This window comes from Miniopterus schreibersii (assembly GCF_964146895.1).
Source record: "Miniopterus schreibersii genome assembly, chromosome: 11".
Classification (NCBI taxonomy): domain Eukaryota; kingdom Metazoa; phylum Chordata; class Mammalia; order Chiroptera; family Miniopteridae; genus Miniopterus; species Miniopterus schreibersii.
The window spans coordinates 45,631,306-45,649,437 of NC_138111.1; the positions used below are offsets into that span (position 1 = coordinate 45,631,306).

Consider the following 18,132-nt stretch of genomic DNA (forward strand, 5'->3'; position numbering starts at 1 on the left):
TAAATTTCAAGGGAACACTTTGTCAAAAGTGTTTAGATGGGGAGGGGGCAATAAATGGTACTTCTTAACTTGCCAGAATTCTGAACCAATTGACAAGTAAGATAAAAATCAACTGAGTTAGAAGTGCCACTTATTCAACAAAGTATTGTATTTCCCTTGAAATTGTAAGATATCTTATGGTGCCCCAGTGAGTTCACTGCATTGTTGCACATTTGGGGAACCATAAGTCTAGTCTTTTTAAGACAAAAGTGCATTATCTTCATAGTTGAGTGTAATTAGATTTATTACTGGCACATGCCTGGACCCCATCCCTGAAAATGTGATTGATTAATCTAGGATGAGGCTCAGGCATTTATTCTTAAAGTCCCATACTTGATTATTCCTTATAGTTCCTTCCTCTACATTAAAAAAGCTGTGTGGTATTTTCATGAGTTTTTCTTTAGGAGATTCAGAGATATAAAAATGATTTTAAGACTAGGCTTGTATATTTTGTTCTTAACAGGGAAAAATGACCCTGAATGTGACATTTGTGGCGGAGACCCAGATAAGAACTGCCGTACTTGCTCCTGTCATGTATGTGGTGGAAAGCAGGAACCCAGCATGCAGGTTCTTTGTGATGAATGTAACATGGCCTATCATATTTACTGCCTGACCCCACCTTTGGATAAGGTCCCTGAAGAGGAATACTGGTATGATTATCAGGGTTTTTGTTGTTGTTACTGTGTTAAAAATTGAATGTGAAATAGGTATTTGAACCACCAAATATACATTTCTAAAGATGCATAATGTATGTTAAAACACTTAACATTTCATAGCCGATGGTTTCTTGGCATTGATACCTTTACTCAATTATTACAACAGTTTCTGAACTGGTCTCTAGTTCCGTATTTAATCCCTCCAGTCTCTTCTCCAATACGCGGAGTCTGTGTTCTTTCAAAAATGCAAATCTGAATGTATTGGTCTTTTGCTTCAGAGGCTTTATGTTTCCTTACAGGATCCTGCATAATATTTTTTAGTTAATTTCTCCAGCTATATCTTTAACCACTTTCCTCTTCCATTTCCCCAAATATTCTATATTCTAGCAGATTAAATATCTTTAAATAAGTCATGTTCTTTCTCTCCTCTGGGCTTTTACTCTTGACACATTTTCTTCTTGGAAACATTTTCTTCTTTGTTTAACTTCAGGATATTTTTTCTTCAGATTTTCACTTAAATATGACTTCATTTGAGAAGCCTTTGTGGATGGTTCCCTCTAACCCCCAGTTATTTTAGATGCACCTATTATGTTCTGTAATAGTACTTAATAGTTATTAAGCACTTAATAAATGCTAGACACTAACAAAATGCTTTATATGGATTATTGTATTATATCCTATGAGGTTAATAAGTAGAACCAGGCACCAAGGTCAGATATACTTGACAAAATCTGTATTTCTACTATTGAGTTAGTTACAAAAAGAAATAATTAGAAAGGATACTGGGGGAAACATGTCCAAAATTATAATGACCTTTTTAATGTCATACTAATTTTTTGCTTTTTAAACTATGGGCCATGGTGCTAGCATGGAGGGTTTTTAATTTGGAAGGATGACATACTCGGAAATATGAACATCACCATGGGGTAGCTGGTATCATTATAAAGAATAGATTGTTCTCCATTCCTTTGGTGCTCTCACCCCTCCCCCACCCCATTTTAGGAAGGTTTTTATTGTATTATAACAGAGGGTGTTGGAGTGGTAGAAGAAAGGAAAGGCTATAACTTCAACTTTTTTTTTACCCCCTACTTCGCATTTTACCATCACCAGTAACTATATTTCCTCTGAAGTCTCGTATTTTTCTTTTGTTTCTTTGAGCCATAAGTTCCTCCTTCTCTAAAATGCAAGCCCTTCTACCTTCTCTCACAGTTCCATATCCTTTGCTTTTTTAGGAACTTTAGTCCTATAGTGAATTCCTCTCCTGAATTGCCATTACTGGGTTATTGTCATTAGTATCCTAGAATCTTTTTATTTTTTTTTATTTTTAAAAATTTTTAACCCTCACCTGAGGATATATTTTTATTGATTTTGGGGGGAGGGGAGAAAAATTGATCCGTTGCCTCCTGTATGCGCCCTGAACAGGGATCGAACCCACAACCTAGGTATGTGCCCTGACCGGGGATTGAACCAGCAACCTTTTGGTGTACAGGATGATGCACCAACCAATGGCGCCACCTGGCCAGGGCTGTATCGTAGAATCTTGTTTCATTTTCAAAATGGACACACACACCCTCTTCCCTTGATCCCATTTCTCTGCTCCTTTCATGGAAAAGCTTCTCAAGAGCTATCTCCACTGATTATTATTTTTTGTTGTTAATCCTCACCTAAGGATATTTTTCCATTGATTTGGGGGGATGGGGAGAGACACATTGATAGATTGCCTCCCACACGCATTCCTACCAGGGCCAGGGATAAAACCTGCATCCCAAGTATGTGCCCTTGACTGGGAATTGAGCCCATGATCCTTCAGTTCACAGACCAGTGCTCTAATCAACCACTGAACAACACTGACCAGGGTAGATTATTTTTATTTCCTCTCCTCCCATTCATGCCTCAACACTCCTTTCTGACTTTCCTTCCCACTACTTCACTCTATCAGCTTATGTCAGGCTCACAAACACATTCTGTTTCCAAACCCAGTGGTGACTTCTCATTCGTCTTCTTACTGTGCTGCTCAGCTGCTAACTCGGTTTTTTGTGGGGTTTTTGGCCCATAATCAAAACTTTATTGAAAAACTGACACCAAAATAGAAGATCACTGTTGTATACTTAAAAAATTAAATGTAATTACATTATCCTGGTATATTAACTAGAATTATTGAACTGATAAGGCTTTCTGTGATATAACACAAATTCAGGAGGTTGTGTGGATCATTAGTGTTGCTTTCTTCTAAATGAACACCCTTCTGTGAGTCTAGCCTTTCCTCCTGTCAGCTGGCACAGCACTGTTGAACAGCCTACACAAAGAACCCACCGTCTGAGCATGGCTGAAGACCGTGGTGATCTTGTAGCAACCTAGACATTTTACATCCATAAAATAAGAATTTGGACTTTGAACTAGCTGTTTCTTTTTGTGTTTTTTCTTTTCCTCTTCCAAGGACAGATGTAGTAAATCTCTAGCCAAAGGCATGTTATGTTGATCCTCTTGCAAACCCAGTGGGTCAGGATCTCTGAGCTAACTCTGTTTTTATAGATTGTATGATATCATATGATCTAATTTTTTTTTTTAATACATCTTTATTGATTTCAGAGAGAGGAAGGGAAAGAGAGAGAAAGAGGTTGAAACATCAGTGATGAGAGAGTCATTGATCAGCTGCCTTCTGCATGCCCCCGATGGGGGATCGAGCCTGCAACCCAGGCATGTGCCCTGACTGGGACTAGAACTGCAGTCTCCTGGATCCTAGGTAGATGCTCAACTGCTGAGCCACACCTGGCTGGGCCTAATTTTTCTCCTACTTTCCTTCTTAGTCTTTTGTTCGTCTTCCCTCACCTACCGGATTTCAGAGTTTCCCAAAGCACTACTCGTTTTCTCTCTTCATGCTTATTCCCTAGATGACCTCATCAAATCATGAGATTTTTAAATATTGTTATGATTCGGAATTTTTCCCTTCAGATCTAATCTCCCCTGAGCTTTATATTCCCTATATTCAACTGTTTTCTTGCCTGGCATCACAAAATTAGTGAGGGAATCTTTGATTCCCTCTTTACCACCACTCTTGTGTACTCTATATCCAATAATATATGAGCATATCTTGTCAGTTCTCCATAATCTTTCTTTCTTCCCACCTGCCAGTCCAAACCACCATCTCTTTCCTGAAGTTCTGTAATAAATGCCTAACTAGTTTCTTTGCTTTCACATTGCTCACCAGCTTCCTTTCTTTCATAGTAGCAGAGTGATTTTACTAAGTCCTGAGTCAGGTTACCCTTTTAAAACCCCTTAATGTCTTCGTATTACAATAAAACCTAAGCCCTGCCATCTATAACCTGACCCCTGCCTACTTTCCAACCTCATCACTTACCCATTTTATTTACTAAACTTCAGCTCTACCTACCTTTATGTTCTTTAAAAGCATACCATTCTTTCCTTTTCTCAGGACCTTTACACTTCATGTCTCTGCCTGAAATGTCTTCCTCTGGTCTCATCTGGAATACCACCTCAGAAACTTTAATTATCTAAAGATACGTAGCATTTCTAATCCCTCTTAGCACACTCACAACGCTGATATATTTCCTTTAGAGCACTTAGCACTTTCTGAAATTGTTTCATTGTGTGGACTATTTTTCCTTAACTACTGTGTACAGACATTTCGATCACAAACATTGATCCCCAGCATCAAAATAGTACCTGGCATCAGGTTCTGAACAAACCTGATAGAGTAGATCCTAGGGATGACTTTAGGATCATATAATTAGAAGATTGTCTTAGATTATGCTATGGATTATCTCTACATTTATATCAAGGTCCTTATACCTGGACCTCTTTAACCTTAAATCTTTTCTACTTCTCCAAATCATGTCTGGATATTTAACCTCTGAACTTATTTTCTCATCAGACAGAGATGATACCTGTTTTAACATAAGATTTGTGATAAAATTATTGTTATAAAGGTTAGCACATCAGGTAATATAAGTCTTAACAATTTGATTTTTATTAAGATATTCCATTCCATGGTGACACAGAATAGCCCATTTCAGTTTATAGACATATTTATACTTTGCTTTTTCGAAATGATTTAAGATTGCTTATAATGATATATAGGCATACCTCGTTTTATTGTGCTTTACAGATGTTGTGTTTTTTACAAATTGAAGGCAAGACACTCCACCAGCAAACAGATTATAACTTGCTTTATTGCAATACTTATTTTATTGTGGTGGTCTGGAACCTGACCCACAGTATCTAAGGTATGCCTGTACAGGTTACAGCAGCATGATCAACTACAAATAAGCTAAAGGACAAACAAGTATAGAGAGTTAAAATTCAGCTAGGGATAAGGCTAATATCAATAAACATCCTTGAATGCATGTTATAACAGACTGTACATTTCTCACTTTGAGAATTCTAATAACCAGTTTAGATGTGTAGATGTATGAGTTACATAGTTCAGTGTTCAGTCTAGAATTATCTCTTCTTGCTCCTTTTATTTTAACTATACAAACTTCAAATGAATAATTTCTATTCTCACAGTTAGTGATAAGATGATACCATTTGAATTGGACAGCTGTGTGGCTTTTGAGCTAAATGGAGAATTTATGATATTAAATCTTTTATGTTCTCTGAAAGGGTGACAACTTTTTTGTTTTTGTTTTTGACCAGCCTAACCATGTAAATATTTTGAAAACTTTAATACTTAAGTGCCAGCTGAAACTTTATAATATACACTAATTATAACATCTTAAAACTCGTTCTACCCTAAAAGGTCATTATTCTGTTATTGGCTTTAATGCGGTATTATCAGAATTCTTTTTTTCTTTTAAAGGTATTGTCCTTCCTGTAAAACTGATTCCAGTGAAGTTGTAAAGGCTGGTGAAAGACTTAAGATGAGTAAAAAGAAAGCAAAGATGCCATCAGCTAGTACTGAAAGCCGGAGAGACTGGGGCAGGGTAAAGAAGAAAGTCTTCTTTTTCTTCCTAGTTATAATAACTGTAGTGCAAGTTATAATGTTTTAATAACAATAGTAGTAATGGTATAAATGGTACTTTAAGAATCAGAAATGTTAACAAATAACTATGTTGTTTAATGATATTAATTGCTAATTTATAATTGTTATTACTAAATTTAATAATATAAATTGTTATATATTAATCATATAAATAGTCAGGTTTCTATTTTATTCACATTTTATGGGATTTAAGATTTAACATAACTCAAACAGCTGTTCTGTGACTTACAGGGAATGGCCTGTGTTGGTCGCACTAAAGAATGTACTATTGTCCCTTCTAATCATTATGGACCTATTCCTGGGATTCCTGTTGGATCGACTTGGAGATTTAGAGTTCAGGTATTTTTAAAATTGGCGTAGTTGAAAGGGTAAAATTGGGTATAGTTCAAGTTGTAACAAATATCAGTGTCTATTGATTATAACCTAGGTAGTATCACACCGTAATCAGTTATTAGAAAGAAAGATTTTCTGTTATGATGAGTATGCTCTTCTCCATAGCTTAACAGACAGAAGAACATGCATCATGAAATTAGGTATCAGCTGTGCCTTTTCGTCATTTTGTTTTGTTCTTCTCTTAAAGTTGTGGCAGTTAACATTATTGGTAAGGTTTCTAAAGAATTTTTCTTGCCAATTTTTTTCTTTAAGTAATGTCTCATCTAATGTCATTGAACTCCAAGAAAGCTCACTTTAGGTGTTTTCCTTGGGGCTTATCCTTCTGAATGATTGTTGGTCAAAAGGAACTGCCAGATAATTTCAAGATAAAATTGCTTCTCTTTTCCCCTTGAAGAAGGCTCTATTGTATTTATTCCTGATTTCCTCTTTAAAAAGGTAATTTTATCATTATGGAAAACTTAATGTGGAAAACAAAACTTAGGTAGAACAGTTTCCAATTAGAGGATTTAAACTTTAAATAAGAGTAGAGTGGCAGTATTTTTTTTACTGGAGAGAGAGAGAGAAAAACATCGATTTGTTGTTTCACTTAATTTGCATTGATTGGTTGATTCTTATATGTGCCCAGACCGGGGATTGAACCCACAACCTTGCCATATCGGGAGGATGCTCTAACAAACTGAGCTACCTGGCCCGGGCCTAGAGTGGTAACATTTTAAAATTAAAATAGTATTTTACATATACATAGCTTGAAAAGTTAAATACTAGTACATGGCATATTTTTAAAAACCACCCTTTTTTTGTCCCCATTTTCTATTCATCAGAGACAACCACTTTAATATTTTAGTTGTTTTCTTCTGGATTTACCTCCTTATTTCTAAATAATGTGTTTAAACTGCTTTTATCTTCATATATAAGTTTATTAACTTCCTTAGATGAACACTTAGTTTAACACACTCTGTCCTCCCATCCTTGCAATGGTTAAAATAATTTTGGCTGAGTTAGTAATCAAGGTTTATACTACTATGTCTTTCATATATAAATATAGTAAAAATAAATCCAATATAATAAAATATAAATACAGTAAAAAATACACTGTATTTTTAATTGTCTTGTTTTTTTAGAGTTCATTCCCGAATTCTAAAAGCCCCATTAGTACAGTCTGAGATGATTTTGAGGTTGTTGGCCTGAGCAACTAACGGGTGGAAAACATTTATTTTTTTCTGCCCAAGGGCCTTTTGGAAATTTATAGCATCATTCTCGGGCCATACAAAATTATCAACTTAAAAATTAACTATGAAAAAAGCTCCCTAGATTTATTGAATTTCAAGTCCTACCTGCAGTTGCCTTGGCAGGGGCAGGCCAAATGATTTTGCAGGACGGACATTCCCCACCTCTGAAATACGAGGATGAATTTGCCATTTAGGAAGTATAGAAGATTCAGAACAGATGTATTTTTTTCAGGGTTGGTGAGGTTGAGAATCAAGTGGTCCTATCTTCTGGAGTACCTGGTGTCTCCAAGGACTAAATCCAGGTTCTGTTGCCCTTAACAGCTTCTCTTGGGCTTCTTACAGGCTCCTCTCCCTAGCCCACTATTCAGGCGTGGATTTCAGCTCCTTTGTCTCTGCTAAGAACAATTGCATATTAAGCAGATGAATTATACTTCTCTCAGGGAGTTTGAAGTACACAAAGAAGTGGCACTTGTTTTAGCCAGATTTGAAGGTATATGGGGAAATAATAGGCCACTGAAGAAGTAGAATAGCATGAGTAAATTAAGAAAATGGGTAGCATGTTTGGATAACATTGAGTAGTTTTGGTTCAAACACAGTGGCTCCATGAAGGAGAAGCCGGAAATGAGATAGGAGCCAGATTGAGAGAGGATAATGTGTAATAAGTAACTTGGGCTCCACAACTGTCAGACCATTTAATATATTTTAAGCAGTTGAAAATTAAAAGCAGATTTCTTCTTAAAAGGATCATTTTATTTGTGGTGGGTAGAATGGGCTTGAAGGAACAAAACTGGAGGCAGTGAAATAGGGTCTAGTTTAAGCATTAATGACTCAAACTAACATGGTGGGAGAAAAAGGTAGATTTGGGAAATCAAATCAGTATTTGTGACCAAGTAAGTGGGTTTGAACAATAAAGTAGAAGAATGAAGCTAAAATGATTCTTCTCTGTCTGACATGGCTAGGGAACAGTGCCGTAATCAGAGACGGGAAGTAAGAAGGGAAAAGATCTGTAGCACTGATATTAAATTCTTGTTTACCCAAATTGAGCTGTTATTAGCAGTAGACAAACAATTACTTCATGGTTATTTTGAAACTCAGAATTCTAAGCCTGAACACTTTGAAGAGTCATCAGCTTAGTACCTAAGGGATATATAGTTGGGGAGACAAAGTCAGTGAGCGAAAGGTAGAATTCTGGGTCACATGCAGTTCTTAGTTGGAGGCTTTTAGGATCCAATGGTATATGTGAAAGCATTTTGTAAATGTAACTTAACTAACTGTTCAAAGGTGTTTTGAGACTCTGTTTATTTTATAGGTGAGCGAAGCAGGTGTACATAGGCCCCATGTTGGTGGAATTCATGGTCGAAGTAATGATGGAGCTTATTCTCTTGTCCTGGCTGGTGGATTTTCAGATGAAGTAGTAAGTCATGATACAGCCTTGTACTTTAGAACCTGTTTTGATTATTCAGTAAAATACAGAAGTTGTGTCTAGGGTACATCAAATCCTATATCTTTTTAGTGTAATGTTTATGTTGAAATAGTCAGTTCTATACAAGTTACAAGGTAAATCAATTGGCAGTATTTAATCTTCATATGTATTGTTTTGATATACATATATACATACGTATAAACACACACACGGTAACTGATTACCACAGTGAAAATACATTCTCTATAGAGTTCATTTTTTAAATTAAACTTGTAATTTTGGGATAATTGTAGATTGACATATAGCGTTAGAAATAGTTCAGAGATCTTTGTGCCCTTTACCCATTTTCTGTCAATGGCACATTTTACAAAATTATAGAAGAGTATCACAGCCAGGATTTTGACATGATATGTTCAGGGAACTGAATATTTGTTTTCCTTACCACAAGGATCCCTCATGTTGCCCTTTTATAGCCACACATACTTTATCCGCTCCCCTAACCCCTTTGAACCCCTGACATCCACTAATCTGTTCTCCATTTCTAAAATTTCGTCACTTCGAAAATCTGTATAAGTGGAACCATATAGTATGTAACCTTTGGAAAAGGCTTTTTTTGCTCAGCATAATTCTCAAAGTATGGCATGTATCAATAGTTTATTCCTTTATATTGCTGAGTAGTAGTCTGTGATATAGGTGTACTGCAGTATAACCATTCACCTTTGGAAGAATGTCTGGGTTATTTATTATGAATAAAGCTGCAACGAACATTTGTGTACAGGGTTTTTTGTTTGTTTTTGTTTTTTGACGTAAAGCCTTCAATTCTCTGGGATAAATGCCAAGAAGTACAGTTGCTGGGTCGTATGGTAGTTGACATGCATATTTTGGAGCTATGTCTAAAGTTTTTTCAGAAATACAAAAAATGGCCCGGCCTGGCATGGCTCAGCGGTTGAGCATTGACCTAGGATCCAGGCGATCGGGGTTCGATTCCCGGTCAGGGCACATGCCCGGTTGCGGGCTTGATCAATGACCCTCTCATCATTGATGTTTCTCTCTCTCTCTCTTTCTCTCTTTCTCTCTCTCCCCCTCTCCCCCTCTTCTTTCCTCTCTCTGAAATCAATAAAGATATATTTAAAAAAAAAAATACAAAAAATGTTATATAGCTTATTAAAATCATCACTTAGAATTTTTTTAAGGTTCTAAGAAAACAAACCAACTAAAGTGGGGTCTCTTTAACATATGTTTTTAGCAACTAGTCAATTGTTTTTATCTGGGCCCTGACATTTGTGTGTGAGACCTTGGCCAAATTATTTAACTCCACTAAACCTCAGTTTCCCCATGTGTAAAATAGAAAAAATAGTATCATAATTTTATATCAGAAAGTTCTTGATTTAAAATGTGGTAATTTATATAGTCCTGGCATATAACAAGGATCCAAACAGTTCTATGGAGCTTGTCTTAAATATATGAAGCATAAACATGTAATTATAAAGCTAAAAATGACTAACAGGTTGAAGTTAGGTGGGTGTTATTTCTTTCTTTTTTCCATCTTTTGAATATATTTACTAGTCAAACATTAAACGTTTGTGGAGAAAAAGTGCTGATGACGTGCCTCAAACCATTAATTCTGAATTTATTAAATAATGTAAAGAATAATTTATTTAGGCTTGGATTGCCAACTAAGATGTATCTGGCAATGTTATAATTTGTAAGCTTTTTCAATCTTTTGATCTTTTATTGTAGGCAAATCATATCTATAGAAATAGGTGGAGGAAGCCTGAATAAACTTTTCTCATTCAGAAAAAAAAATTTGTTCTAAAACCTTTAATTTGGTATAACATTCATGGAGCCAATGTTTTTTGCTGTTTGGATGAATGGACATGAAACTATTGAATACCTTCTTGATAAAGTAAACATTCTAGTCTAGTAACTTGAGAATTAATCAAATGCTAGCTTAGTGCCTTGCATTTGGTGACCTCACTTGAGAAATGAGGACCCACAAAGATGATCTGCCTCTTACAGTTGTCCTAAGAGGTAGTTTACTCAGTGATCACAGACAAACTCTGGATCCAAGCTGTTTGGGTTGGTGTCCTGGTGCCATCTCTTACTAGCTGTGAGTGACCTTAGGCAAAGTACTGAACCCATCAGCCTCATCTATAAAATAGGGCTTCTAAGACCTACCTCATAGGGTTGATATGAGGGTTAAATGCTTATCCTAACCGTCACACACAGTAAATGCTAGGTAGGAATCAGCAGTAGAGGTAGTACCCAGTTTTGTGGGCATGGGAATGGTATTAGGAGAGAGAAACTGGCAAAAATTGAGACTATATTCTAGGAAGCCTTGAATTAAGGAATCATTAAAGGTGTCTGGGAAAAGTTCAGTGATTTTAATTGTGCTTTAGGATATTTATCTGGTAGTCTTTTGTGGGGGAACAGGTGAGAAGATTGAGATGAAGGTCTTTTGCTTGATAAGAGTGATGGCAGGAATGAGAGCACCCAGCTTATTGTGTTAGGCAGCTGCTTTATCGCTGGCTTTATAGCTTGGGAGAAGAGAAGAGATTGGAAAATCGTGGGAAATGGAGTCACTCTGGGGCAGCACTATATCCCCAGTGTAGATTTCTTCTTTATGTGACCTTTTCCAAGGCAACAGTCTTGTTTAAGCTCCTGCCTCACAGGGCTACAACTTAGTAAAGCATGGATTAGAAAAATGCAACAAATTTAGGCTGATCATTTTTCATGGGAAAAATAATATTCACTGAATATTATTATTATATTATTATAATAGTCACATAATATTCACTGAATTCTCACAGTGTTGCAGTTTTTTCTCCCAGTGATAAAAGTTTTTGTTGGTATAAAGATTAAAGTATAGATGTGTTAATAACAGTGTTAACTACTTCTACTTGATTATTAGCTGCTTAAAGAATAATCAGAAGTATTTTTGTTCTTCTGTTTTAAACACTGTTTAGCTTAGGTTGCCCCTCTTATGCTCTCCTACTTCCCACTATTTTTTCCTTTAGCACTACCACAATTATAACTTTAAAAGTTGTCAGAGTTATGAACGAGATTCTGAAGTCAATCCAGATATCATTTGGAAAACTTTCTGGTCAATTTAAGAAGTGTTCTGGACTGTCCTGGATGTACTTATTTATTAGAATTCCTTCAAATAGAATATACACTAAAGATGAAACTTCTTTTTTTTTTAATATTTTTATGTATTTATTTATTCTTATTTTTAAAATATATCTTTATTGATTTCAGAGAGAAGAAAGGAGATCTCCGGGAGAGAGAGAGATAGAAACATCAATGATCAGAGAGTCATTGATCGGCTGCCTCCTGCATACCCCCGACCAGGGATGGAGCCCGTAACCCGGGCATGTACCCTGACCGGGAATCAAACCCCGATCGCCTGGATCCTAGGTCGATGCTCAACCGCTGAGCCACGCCCGGCCGGGCAAGATGAAACTTCTTAATGCCTTGTTCTTTAAAATACAGACCTTAATATTGGATCAACAAAAGATGAATTCAGCGTTTTTAGACAGACGAGTAAAGCCATGAGATTTTAGTTATGACTTAAACCAAAGGAAAAACATGGTGCAAAATAACAGACCTTTATTACAAGTAAGAATTTAGTAGAGAAAACTTCATTATCTTAAGTTCAATCTGAACTAATTAAAATAATCTTGCATTAAAGAGAATTTGTATATTGATAGTTTTCTCAATTTATTTTGAGTACTTAATTAGGTAGAGACTTAATATCAATATATATTTATAGCTACTACAGAAATACTTATGGAGCTAGTTCATGTACCATCTACTTTTGGCATTTTTTTTTCACATTTGGTAGACACTTCGTACAACCTAATTATAGGTAATCATTTTACCTGAATGTATTTAGTGAACTCATAGAGTGTGACATATGGGGAATTTACCATGCTGTTAGGATTTTAAAGTTGAAATTCAGCAACAAACTTTGGTATGGTGTAGATTGCTGTCAGGAAATCTGTTATGGAGTATTTTTTAAATGGTATCCCATAAATAACCTAGAAGCTAAGATTGATAAGTTTATTTTACTAACAATGAATTAAATGGAACAATATTCCCAATCCATAAGAGCTAATTTTGTAACATTCTATAGATTATTTGATTTATGTATTTGTATATAATGAGAATCGGCCTGTTTGGGAGTATGTAACTTTAAAATGAAATCTTTAGATCAAGTGATACAACTTGTAGGTGTATACACATAAGATTGCATTTGAATTGGACCTTATTTTGGTAGATACCTTGAGAGAACATGTCAATTTACAACAGCCTAACCAAGTATTCTGACTCTGAACCAAGGAGTGATGAAATTATACTTGGGTTTAGGTGTCTTAATGATGAGAAATCTTCTCCTGCAGGACCGAGGTGATGAATTCACATACACTGGGAGTGGTGGTAAAAACCTGTCTGGTAATAAAAGAATTGGTGCACCGTCGGCTGATCAGACATTAACAAACATGAACAGGTACTCTTTATTGTTAGTTTGTAAAGACTTTAGAATATGGACTTAGTATAATTGTTGGATTATAGGGCTATAATTTATAACGTAGAGTATAGAGGAGAATCTTACATTGAAAGTTAAAGAGCTAAAATTAAAATCCCATTACCTAATTATATAATTGTTTGCAAGCATCCTTATTTCTTCAAATTATTTTTAAAATGACATAATTCCCAGTCTTAATAGATGTACTTTGCATTTGTAAACTTGAATCCTTTGAGAAAGGAGCCTGTATAATTTTAAGTAAAACTGAGGACAAGGTGGCTTATCTACTACCCCACAGGTCAAAGTTTTGTTCTACTGAACACAGATTTATTTTTTTTTTTTTAAGCTTTTGAAATTGATTTTTAGATAGGAAGGGAGAGGAAGAGAGCTAAACATCAATCAGCTGCCTCCTGCACGCCCTCTGCCTCAGATTGAGCCTGCAACCCTTTGGTGCACAAGACAACGGTCAACCAAGTGAGCCACACTGGCCAGGGCCAAAGATTTATTTTTTAAAGTACCAAAGTTCAAAAAGTGACAGAGTTCTTTTTAGAAGAGACACACTAATGTGGAACAGGGAGCCACATTTATGCACATAAGTAACAGATCACATAACTTAATCAGAACTACACTCAAGGTGTTTTTAGGATTTATAGTAATAAGATTTTTTTTAATGGGCTGAAACCTTTAATTTATTTTTTTTAAAATCCTCACCTGAGGATATTTTTTTCCATTGCTTTTCAGAAAGTGGAAGGGAAAGAGAGAGAGAGAGAGAAACATCGATGTGAGAGAGAGACATTGACTGGTTACCTCCTGCATGCGCCCCAGCCAGGGCTGGCGATCAAGCCTGCAACCAAAGTACATGCCCTTGACCAGAATCGAACCTGGAACCCTTCAGTCCACATGCTGACACTCTACCTGCTGAGCCAAACCAGCTAGGGCAATAATAAGATTCTTTAAATGTTAGAAGAGAAAATGTTTGTTTAATGGCAAAAATGACCTTTTTAAACTAAATGCCTGTAAGGCATTACAAAAAAGCCACCTTGTGTTGTCCTTGATTTTATAGAACTATTAATGACATTCCAGCTTCCAAGGGAACAGAAATTTTAATAACTTCAAAATGTTTTCTTTCATAAATGCATGCTAATAATCAATAATAATAAATGAGTAACCCAAACCATCAGATAGCAATGACTACATTATAACTTGTCATGCTGATAATTTGTCATCATTTCATAAAGTTTAAATTTTTTTGAGTTCTATTAATAAGAGTATTTTGTGGGTTATTGAGTAAAAGTGAGTATTTTTCACTTTCCTGAGTCAAAATCACTCGGTTTTAAGTAGTGTGCCCATAATTTCTGATTACCGTGTGAAGTAAAGAATATACTAGTATGATTTCAAGACTTTGTTGCATACCAAGTTATATAGACTCTATTCATGTCTTCCTTCTATATTATTTCTGACAGTAGGATTATTTTACTGAACCAGCAGAGGAGACAGGTCAGATTTGCTGGTGAAAACATTTCTGCAATAGGAGTCCAGTCACTAGCTAGTCTTTTTCTAGCAATATAGCAGCTTTTTAGGAGGAGTGATCTTAAAAGGAGTTAGAAATATTTTTATGTGTTTTTGTTGATGAAACTGTCTCTTGAAATTGAAAAAAATTATTCCAGGTTGTCAGATCTGAAAATTATATTTTTCCCTGTAATAATAGATTATTTTGCTTGAGTAAAACTTCTTTCACAACTACCTGTACTTGAAATGTACATGGTAGATTCTTTTCAGGCTTATTTGAAGAAGCTAATAAGTATACCCCATTTACCATGTTATAATCTTGTTACAAAATAATTGACAACTAGTAAAAATCTTTTAAAAAGAAGGTAGTGAAAATGAAATGTTAATTCAGAACACTTTAGGATTGATATATCATAGCGACTCCAACATCCATTCAGTTAATTTATACATTAAGCTCTGAGTATGCCTTGTGATTCATTGTAAAGACCTCTTGGGCAAAGGTACCTGCATGTTTTATGAGCATGAAAACTGAGGTGAAAGACCCTTAGCTCTAACCTACAGTATACTCTTTCCTGACTGGTGTATAGTCCAATTCAATTTTGCTTCTCTGCTAAGAGGTAGTTTGATACCTGCTTTTTGCTTTTGAGAAGTTTGTTCCTATTTCTTCTCAGTTCTTCCACTTTATGAAACTGAAAAAGATAGCAAGGTACCCTGGCCCTCCTTTATCAGGGCAGTTAGAGGCAACCAATTGAGTTGTGGGTAGAGTAATGGAAGAGCCTTGTTGTTTTGGCTAGTTTCATCCTCTTGGACTCTTTTCACATACTTGAACAGCCTGGATACTTGGTGAAGCTAGAAGTGAGCTAATGCCAGCTAGTGGTGGCAGTCATTATGACTGAAGGAACGAACCTGTGAGCACCAAAGCATTGCACTCATTAACATGAAGAGTGTAGTTATCCTTATGCTAGCTCTTTAAGATGAAGTATGTATTGAGATAGTATTACATAAAGACATAATACTAGCCTTAGAGTCACTGGCTTTGTTTTCCTTTACTTCCCAGAGTTTTAATATATCTCCCTTTGAGATAAAAAATATAACTTGGTACACTTTAACTCTTTGGCCATATCTATAAAAGGTTTTTTTGGTGGTGGTTTTTTGTTTTGTTTTAAGAAACACTGTCTTAAGTTCATTTACTTTAACAATATAACTATGATCAAGATTATTTTTGGTGTTTTTTTTAATCAAGATATTTTAGTAGATTAGTCATTTAGTCTTAAGGCCTATTTTTGAGCCTACATAAAGAGAACTATACCCTGAACAAGTATTTTGTATCACCAGATTGTATGTGTGTATATATTTTTGACCTTATGTGTTCTCAGTGGTTTCTTTTCACCTAAGTTAGGAAGTAGGTGTCTTAGAGGAAAAATACTAATTTTAAATAGATTCTAGTTTGGTGTCTCTCTCTCTCTCTTTTTTTTTTTTTTTTTTTGACAGTACTAAATTCTCCTAAGAAAGGTCTTCCAACATCTAATAACCTTATTGATTAATTATTACTAAGTGAGTACACATACTAAGGAAGCTTCAGCTAGATTAGGTGCTGCTTTCAGCTCAGTGTTCCTCCTTGTTCATGTGTCATCAGTGAAATGCAGTGATCTTGAGCAGCCAGAGAGGTCTTTACTGTCATGAGTTAGCGCAGACATTTGAATGCTTCAGTTTTATTTAAACTTATCTTTTTACCGGAGGTCTTTAAAGGATATTCTCATGTTGAACTTGTTCTTCTAAACTTTAAGGAATCTCTGTTGTCTGGAACGTGGGAAGTGGACCTAGAGAGGTCATTTGTACCTTACTGGCAAATTTATTTTTCTCGATTTCTCTCTACATTATTCCAACGATTTACCTCACTCCCATATCAAAAATAACTATTACAACAATCACTTGCTTTAGTTTTCCAACTTTTCCCTTCCCTCAACAAACGTTATTTAAAGAAAATTCCATGTATTTCTAGTTGTTTTCTATTATACGTGGCACAGATGTTATTACTTTCAGAAGAACCCTACAGGCTATCTGAGAACCAATCCCCTGGCTTGGGGGTGACATCAGAAAACTGATTTGTCTTCTCTGCTGGTGGGGGAAAGCATAATCCTATTATCTGGAATAATATGGAAAGAATCATAGAATCTTAACCATCAGGTAAGGCATAATTCACCTTTTAATTGAGCTAATGATGCGATTATATACTTGGAGAAAGATTACTTGGTATAAAGACTTTGCTTTATTTTTTAGGGCATTGGCCCTAAACTGTGATGCTCCATTGGATGATAAATTTGGAGCAGAATCTCGGAATTGGAGAGCTGGTAAGCCAGTCAGAGTGATACGCAGTTTTAAAGGGAGGAAGATCAGCAAATATGCTCCTGAAGAAGGCAACAGATATGATGGCATTTATAAGGTGCTCTATCTGGCATGACCTCTTGTTAGTCATTCTTCCCGGGCTTTCAGGACAGGATTACCACAGGGAACTATGCCACTGTGGGTGGGCTGGAGGAAACAGTAGACCATCTTAGTTGGTATTTCTACTTTTTCTGGAAATATAGTAGATACACAAAGTGACCTCTTAACTCTGATACTTTTCTTTTAAGGCTAATTTCAACACCATAAGTGCAGAGCTATATTTTGGGTTAAGTGTTTTATAAGTATATTCTCTATGATAAAGCCACTTAAATAACTTGGCCATTGTAGATCTTGATTCTTCTGTCTTTTAGAATAATTTTAATTGTAATAGATTTTCAAGCAGCACATTGTAATTTTTAAAATAGGTTGTATTCTTTGTTTAAAAAACAGACATCTACTGTCACCGTTTCTATTTACTATTACGCCAAATTCTATTAATTGGCATAATCTTGTTAGTATTTCAAATTTATAGCAATCTATATTTATATGGGAACTATCTTAATAAGAAATAAGGTCAAAATAATATTTCGGTGAATATTCTTTATTTACTATTACAGCAAAACAAATACCTTTTAAAGTTGCATTTAGTTTTGGCTAGTTTAAACCACTAATATTATGACATTATGAATAAGTTTAAACTTTAAATCTCAAACTAGTACTGAAATATTATGATCTAGGTGGTGAAATACTGGCCAGAGATTTCAGCAAGCCATGGATTCTTGGTTTGGCGCTATCTTTTAAGAAGAGATGATGTTGAACCTGCTCCTTGGACCTCAGAAGGAATAGAACGGTCAAGGAGATTATGCCTACGTTTACAGGTTAGATTACATTTGTCTAGGCTACTTGTATATTCATAAAATCCTCCACTTCTACTATCAACATGCCTTAACACTGGATATAACCCACAGCAG

The 18,132-nt window shown here is 35.5% G+C and overlaps 1 protein-coding gene and 1 pseudogene across 2 annotated transcripts in view; one reads left to right on the forward strand and one right to left on the reverse strand.

The window, feature by feature from the left end:
- Nucleotides 1-18,132, forward strand: part of UHRF2 (ubiquitin like with PHD and ring finger domains 2) — a 78,106-nt gene that overhangs the window by 48,052 nt on the left and 11,922 nt on the right. Inside the window, exons 6-12 of the mRNA XM_081151270.1 lie at nucleotides 503-689; nucleotides 5,515-5,638; nucleotides 5,929-6,036; nucleotides 8,629-8,733; nucleotides 13,143-13,249; nucleotides 17,057-17,219; nucleotides 17,899-18,039. Coding sequence (XP_081007396.1) covers nucleotides 503-689; nucleotides 5,515-5,638; nucleotides 5,929-6,036; nucleotides 8,629-8,733; nucleotides 13,143-13,249; nucleotides 17,057-17,219; nucleotides 17,899-18,039 — 935 coding nt within the window. The remainder of the gene's footprint in view (nucleotides 1-502; nucleotides 690-5,514; nucleotides 5,639-5,928; nucleotides 6,037-8,628; nucleotides 8,734-13,142; nucleotides 13,250-17,056; nucleotides 17,220-17,898; nucleotides 18,040-18,132) is intronic.
- Nucleotides 2,909-3,164, reverse strand: LOC308563691 (small ribosomal subunit protein eS27-like pseudogene; annotated as a pseudogene). Its single transcript has one exon. The product of its transcript is annotated as a small ribosomal subunit protein eS27-like pseudogene (transcript).